The sequence below is a fragment of the Geospiza fortis genome, unplaced genomic scaffold, assembly GCF_000277835.1.
Source record: "Geospiza fortis unplaced genomic scaffold, GeoFor_1.0 scaffold41, whole genome shotgun sequence".
Classification (NCBI taxonomy): domain Eukaryota; kingdom Metazoa; phylum Chordata; class Aves; order Passeriformes; family Thraupidae; genus Geospiza; species Geospiza fortis.
In genome coordinates this window covers 13,759,479-13,767,086 of record NW_005054299.1, presented here as the reverse complement: position 1 = coordinate 13,767,086, position 7,608 = coordinate 13,759,479, and the positions used below count along the sequence as shown (strand labels likewise).

Below are 7,608 nucleotides of genomic sequence, written 5' to 3'. Positions count from 1 at the left end.
CGGCCCTGGACTGCAGCTTCCTGGCGGCCAGGGCAACAAGCAGCGGCATCTTGGAGCATCTTCTTTCCCGAGTGCCCCTTCATCTCTCCCAGCCCGCTCCTCTCTCGTACCTGCAGCCTTTCTTTCTCCCTCCACTCCTACCTTTCCTCTGCCTGTCTCCCCTTCTCTTACCATTTTCTGGTTTTAAGCGGTTTTTTGATTTCCTTCTTTTTCTTCTTCCCCCATCCTGTTCCCTTTTGGACCATCTTCGTTTAGTACCTCTTAATTTCTTGATTTCTTCTGATTTTTTTTCCTTTGGACTTTGCCTTGTCATGTCAAGATGGAAGTCAGGCATGACTGGCTCTCCTCATCCCCCCATGAGGGCTTCGAGCAGATGAGGCTGAAGAGCAGACCCAGGGAGCCTTCCCCAAGCCTCACTAGAGTAGGTGCGAACTTCTACAGCACTGTCAAGCAGCAGGACTACAGTGCCAGTGTCTGGCTGAGGAGGAAAGACAAACTGGAGCACGTAAGCCAGCTTCTTTTTTCCCCCCACTTTTTTTTTCTTTTTTTTTTTTTTAATTTGTAGACCTCTGTCTAGGTACTCTGTTAGGCTGTCTGCCAGCTGGGACTCCAGAAGAAAAGTGTTGCTCCAGTAGTTGGGCATGGCATTTCCCAAATGATAGAGAAAGGAGCTATTTAGAGGTCCCATAGTGGTCAGATCTGAGGTAAATGGGATGTCAGTACTGTTCCAAACTACATGCAAGTGTCCTTCTAACTGGAAATATTTTTTCATGTTCTTGGCTGATACCTTCTTCTACTTCAGCAAATTCAGCACTGATGTGGGAGGAGAAAGATTGGGATGGTGCAGATGGAGGTTAGAACATTTATCTCATGGTGATTAAAATGTAGTTCTAGAATAGCTTAAAAAAATAGCTGCTGGTTGGTTTTTTGTTTGTTTGTTTTGTTTTTAATTTTAGATGTAATTTTCATTCTTCCCCTCCCTCATCGTTTTCTCCTCCCTGCATGGGACTTTGAACATACTCTATGTGGGGTAGAGATTTCCTTCAAGACTTTTCTTGCTGCAGCAGTAGTACATGACTTAACTGTGTTTGAGGCCACAATAGGACTGATACTGTGGATAGCTCTAGTGAATATTTTATGAGAATTTAAGGTGCTTCAAAGTGTTCCTGTCTCAGATGATGTTTGAAAGCATTCTTCATGTTACTTGTAACAGAAAGGAAATGGATTGAGATGACCTGCATGCTATGTAAGTTTCCTGAATGGCTTATTAGGTGAAACCCATTGTTAGAGTGTGCAGTACAATCAAGGCAGGAAAGTAGCTGCATTTACAGGGATGCAAAAGAATGTGGATGGGCTTGCATAATGCAACAGTCTGCTATTCTTTACATTAGTGAGTAATTTGCAATCACAGTCACATTGACTTCAAGAGGCACAGGAAAATATTTCTTCTGGTACAGCCACCTCAAGTCTCTTTGAATAAAAATGGTCTGATAAGAAGGATAAATTGTCTTTATTATATGAAAATCCTAGATGGCATAGTAGAGTCCTTTGAAGAGGAAACCTGAGAAAAGGTCCTTTACCAAGTAGTTCATAGACTGTAACCCTCCCTTCCCCCTAACCTGCAGAGACTATTTTATCCCTCTTAGTGAAATCTTAAACTTGAGTTGTTTATACTTCTAGGGAAATGACAAGAACTGATGATCTTTTGGAAAGATCACATTTCAAATGTTGAGGAAGGTATTGAATTCTGTCTGCCTTTTAACACAATTTTGTGATTCTTCACACTGACAACAAGGCTTCAGTAGTAAGCTTCTAAGTGAAGTATTCTCCCATTGTCAATCAAGAATAAAGGTCAGTGCCTTATCTCAGTACAGCTAAAACATTGAAAGCACAGAAATCTGAGCTGTGTCTTTTGTAACAGATTTTGCCACATGTTGATATCTGTGGTCAAATGAATAATTATTAATTGCAGGGGGGATTAATCTGTCAACAGTTTGATATCTGATAGCTGAAGGATCAGATACCTGTATATTAAACCTTATCACAATATTATAAGGAAGAAAGAAAATAGGCATTAACTTGTTTGAAGATTGAAAGTGCAAAACCTTTATTTCGTGTGTGGTTTTGTGGCTGGTTTTTTTTTCCTTTGGTAGTGTTATTCCTGTTATTAAGTACGTATTTTGTCACAATAGTTGTTTTCAATATCCCTGCAGCATTTGTGTGAAAAGCTTTCTCTGTAATGCATGTTCTTCTGGGGGTTTCCCTCTCATTTGGTACAGTTATTTCTACTCCCACAGCCTATTTGAACAATGCAAAGAGAAAAAAAATGGAACATTGATATCCCTTCCTTGCCATAAAATATTTATTTAATTTACATTTATTGTGACTGCCCCAAAGGACACTGATATGCTAATGGTAGATACATGAAAATACTTTTTTTATGGTTTAAGGCAACTGCATTACTCATGAATGTTGTAACAGATAGGCTATTACATGAATATAAATAAAATGTCTATTTATTTATAAATTCTATTTTGCTTATACAGTTTTAGAGCAAGGTTGTTATTTTTTGTTTTCAGATGAGTTTTTGAGGGTTTTGAGTGTTCTCTTGCTAGACAAGTTATTTCCTACACTCCACTCTTCCACTCCAAGAGACAAACCAATTACTTTGAGATGCAACATTTTGAATGGGATAGTCATTGACATATGATCACTTATGGCCAGTAATGAAGATATTCATATCCTCCATCCACCTCACAAAGTTTGCATAACATTTCATTGCAACTCCCTCTGAGATAATCATGTTACTTGAAACCTACAAAGAAAATCAAAATCCAGGGACTGAGCATTCATGGAGGCACTGAATTTAAAAGTATATTATCACAGACTTGATGCTGTACAATGACAGGTTAGGCAGAAGAGGGGTATATAGTGAGTGCAAGTCAAGGTACATATGAACACATTTTGAAGTTTCATATGTACTCTTTCAGCATTGTAGAGGGGATTGAGTTTTGTTTCATTGAAATGATTTCTTAAATTGATTTCAGTTGTAACAGGGATGAAATTGAGCCAGCATATTTTGTTCATTACTCACAGTAAGACCTTGAAGCCACAGTAGGTATTTTACACTGACTTTGTTGAAGTGAGTAGCCTAACTTAATCATGTGCAGCACTTACTAATCGACATACAGTTTGATGGGTTAAAAAACATCTTCTGAAGCCAATTTGTATCAAATTGTTTATGTAAAAAGATTCTCAAATATAGAAACAGTTTGTTTCTAGATCTCAAAACTGTAGCAAAGTTTTGGGTTTTGCTCTTGTGGTTTTTGGTTTGTTTTAGGCTTTTTTGTATACAGATGTCAATTTGAGGACTGTGGTAAAGAGGTTCAAAATTAATCTTCTTTATCTCTTCTGAAAGCACAGAACAAGTTCAGATGCACAAATATGATCGAGTTTCTTTAAAACTGATCAATATTTAATTATTGACTAACCATAGAGGAAGTCAAAATCTGTAACATCCTGTTGGTGTCTTGCTAATTAATTGTCCTTTGAATGGATCTTAATGTAGTGTGGCTCATTGGCTAGCTGGTTTTGTAGAGCTTTCTTTATCCAAATGGCAGCAACACAGTTGCTAACTTTTGGGAATACCTGTCATCAGGACAGTGTTATTTCCTGGCAATCCTCAGTCTGTTATTTTTGAAGAATCATAATTAGGATAAGTGATTGACAATTATTGCATCATTTTTTTGGGTTTTTTTACTGAAGATCTGATCAGCAGCAAGGGCAATATTGGGATTTTCCGATTCTAAGTGCTCTTGCTGTTATTTGACCAGTTAATGTTGTTGCTCAGCACACTGCTGTGCCTTTGGCAGCATTGCTACCCAGGGAGAAGAGTGGCCATGAGGTACAGGGGTAGCAGTGTCACTTGGCAGCAGAGGCAGATATCTAATATGCAACTGTTAGGCTTAAGACAGTTTACAAAAGCGCCTGACAAGCGTAGCCAGAATATTTCTCAGAGCTGCATGAGCAAATCATAAATAAAATATAGCTTTAATTCACCTGTGATAATACCTTTCTAAAAGTTGATTTTCATTATTAGTTCATTTTTATTATTCAAAAATTAGTAAGTCTGTTAGGCAGCTTTTGTTTTTCTCTTCTTTTTTATGATATTGGAAATTCTTAAAAAAATCATTGTTGGACAGTTTCCAAGTGCGTTTCTGCTCTTGCATTAAAATTAACAGTAATGTTAAAAGTCAGAAGACAGATTTGTAATCTCCAGAAGGATGCAGAAGACACCATGTGCATAGCTATAGCCTGCAACACCTAAACAAAAAAGGTGGATGTAGTTTGATGTAAAGCACGTAGCAGGAGTAGAACCCAGTGAAGCCAAATCAGTTGCTGGACAGTGGCAATGGCTTCAGTTTAAGGAAGAATAATGCAAGGATATAAATCAGAATTCAAAAAACATTCCCAAAGCAGGCCTAGTCTTGAAATAAATGCAAACACATGTTTTCTTTTGAGTTAAATGAGTTCATAGAATCACAGACTATCCTGATTTGGAAGAGATTCACAGGAATCATCTACAACTCCAACTCTGGGCCTGGCATAGGACACCCCAAGGATCCCACCAAGTACCTGAGAGTGTTGTCCAAATGCTTCTTGAGCTCTGTCAGGCTGGTCCTGTGACCACTTCCCTGAGGTGCCAGTTCCAGCCCATCCACCCTCTGGGTGAAGAACCTTTATCTAATATCCAACCTAAACCTCTCCTGACACAACTTCAGGCCATTCCTTCAGGTCCTGTCGCTGGTCACCAGAGAAAAGAGCTTGCTCCTGTACTTTCTCTCATGAGGAAGTTGTAGATGGCTGTGGGGTCTCCCCTCAATCTTCTCCAGGCTGAACAATCCAAGCAACCTCAGCCACTTTTTATGGCTTCCCCTCCAGCCTTTCACCATGTTCATTGTCCTCCTTTGGACTCACTTTAGGAGCTTTATATCTTTCTTATATTGTGGCACCCAGAGCTGCACACAGCACTCGAGTTTAGGCCGCAGCAGAGCAGAGCAGGACAATCCCCTGCCTTCCCTGACCAGCGATGCTGTGCTTGCTGCACAGTTGTCAGAGTCTTTTGTGCTAGGCAGGTATAAATAATTTGTCATCTGCAATAATGTTAGATACCAAAGTGAATGGCTTGTGTCATGTAGGAAGGTACATAGATGGGGACAATTCAGAGGATTCTAGAGAATTTGTTTCTTATATTTGAAGCTTTTTGATGGTGTAGTTGCAGATTATAATTCCAAATATCTGTCTGGTCCTGGAGATGGATATCTATATTTAGGTTTTGTCATTAAAACCAAAGGAACAAACTCAATTAAGTTAGAGGGATTTGGGCTTTTTCTCAACAGGAGACTGGTATGTGAATTGCCTGCCTGGAGCAGCGGTACTTAGCATGAGTTGTGATTCTTGCTGAAGTAGTAGCATGCAGTTTGCTTCACTGCTGACAGACTGTGTGTGGAGGGGAATTTTTATGTTGAAATGCCGATTTCCTTGCAGGTGTCTTTCTCCAGTAATGTTCTGTAGACAAACATAATTAGAGAAAATAAATGTTCAGAAAAGTGGAAAAAAGGGACCAAAATAATTGAGCAGTGTTGGAAAGTACTGAATAACATTTTAGAGGAAAAAAATAGAAAATGTTTTATTTTGAAAGTGGTATGGGGAATTTCAAATCCTGAGTAATTTATTACTGTAGTTACCACACACAAAAGTAATTTTGTATTGCAAAACAGTGAAAATATGATACCTAATAGTATTTTTTCTCTTTTTAGTTGCAGTGGGTTAACCTTGGTTTTTTGCCAGCTGCCTACCAAGCCACCCTCTCTCTCCCCCTCCTCAACAACAGGGAGAACATGAGATGAAAAATCTTTTAGCTTGAGATAAAGATGGAGAGATGACCAATTACTGTCATAGGCAAAACAGACTCAACTTGGGGAAAATTAATTTCATCTCTTTCCAATTAAATATAGGATAGGATAGTGAGAAACAAGGACAAGACTAAAATCACCTTCTCTCTTCCCCCCATTTTCCCAGGCTCAACTTCAGTCCTTTGTTTTTGAATCTTCAACTTCTTTTCCCTCAATCCCCCAAGGGACTGGCACAGGATATTGGGAAATGGGGGCTGCAGTCAGTTCATAACACTTTGTCAGTCCTTCTCCACAGTTCCCTGCTGTGGTGTGTGATCCCTGCCACAGGATATAGTCCCTCTCAAACTATTCCAGTGTGGGTCCTTCACACAAGCTGTAGCTCTCAAAAACTGTACCAGCATGGGTCCTCCCTATGGGGTACGCTCCAGGAATGGACTGCTCCAGCATGGGTCCCCAAGGGCTGCACTTCCTGCTCCTTTGTGGGCTCTCCACAGGCGACAACTTCCTTCAGAGCACATCCACTGCTCTGGCATGGGCTACAGTGTGGATAGCTGCTCTGCCTCCTCTGGTGGGGTTCTCCATGGGCTGTGGGGGCACAACCTGCCCTCTTCATGGGCAGCAGCAGAATCTCTGCTCCAGCTGTATGGAGTGCCTCCTTGCTGCTCTCCTTCACTGACCTTGGTGTCTGCAGGGCTGTTTCTCTTGCATTTTTCTTGCTCTTCTCCCATAGCTCCTGGGCAGCAGGGTTTTTTTCCCTTATATATGTTATTGACAGAGGCACCAAGCAGTCCTATTGATGGGTCCAGCTTTGGCAAAGAGCAGGTTTGTCATGGAGCCAGCTAGAACTGGCAGTGTCCAGCATGGGGCAGCCACTGGTCTCACAGAGGCCACCTCTGCAGTGTCCCCTTGCCCCCAGAACCTAACCATGTAAACCAAATACACGAATCCTGGAAGCAGCTCTTCATTCTGTGGTGTATGAGAAAATCATTCAACATTACATTAGTTTAACAGTCAGTTCTGATGATTTCAACATCAGTGACTTTCAAAGTCCAAATCTCTAAAGCTGAATTTAAAATATTTGAGAGGCATATTCACTGTAACAAGCTTAATTTATAGTGTCTGACTTGATGCTGTTGCACAGGAATACAAAATAAAGTTTTGAAGTTGCTCTTAACATTAATTTATATATGTATATCTAAAATAAGTTATAATTTAATCCAGCCTCTTCAAGACTTCTTAGAAATGAAAATTTATGGTTTCTGAAAAAAAGACAAATATCTTAGTCTACCTTTCTTTCAGATGTTAATTTCAGTGTAGGTATAGGGAAAGTGCTTTCCCTTACTTTGCTTGTTCTAATGCCACCAGCATTAAGGAAAATCCAAATTAGTTTTTTGCTACTGTCATCCTTTATTTTAACAGCGTTTACCATCCTTGTTTAAGCATTTTGAAAAACGAGATGCAGAAACTTGCAACTTAATGTCCTTGTCTGTTACACAACCAAATACTCTGCAGTCTTCAGTGATTTGGTCTTGTAGGTGACCATTGACTGTAACACACCTATGGGTAGTAGGAGTAGTTAAAACACTAGGAAAATTATGCTTCATGAATATGAAGCATCCTCACAAATGCTATCAGTTCCCTGTCTGTAGATGATGCCCAAAGAAGCTAGTTGCTGTGGTTGGTTGTGTGTTTA

The 7,608-nt window shown here is 39.9% G+C and overlaps 1 protein-coding gene across 2 annotated transcripts in view; it reads left to right on the top strand.

Moving 5' to 3' along the window:
• The first annotated feature begins 6 nt into the window (after positions 1 to 6).
• PLD5 (phospholipase D family member 5) overlaps positions 7 to 7,608 on the top strand; it is a 166,002-nt gene continuing 158,400 nt past the window's right edge. For both annotated transcript variants that reach the window (XM_005416223.2, XM_005416224.2), the window contains exon 1: positions 7 to 505. In XM_005416223.2, coding sequence (XP_005416280.1) covers positions 320 to 505 — 186 coding nt within the window. In that variant the 5' untranslated portion in view covers positions 7 to 319. The remainder of the gene's footprint in view (positions 506 to 7,608) is intronic.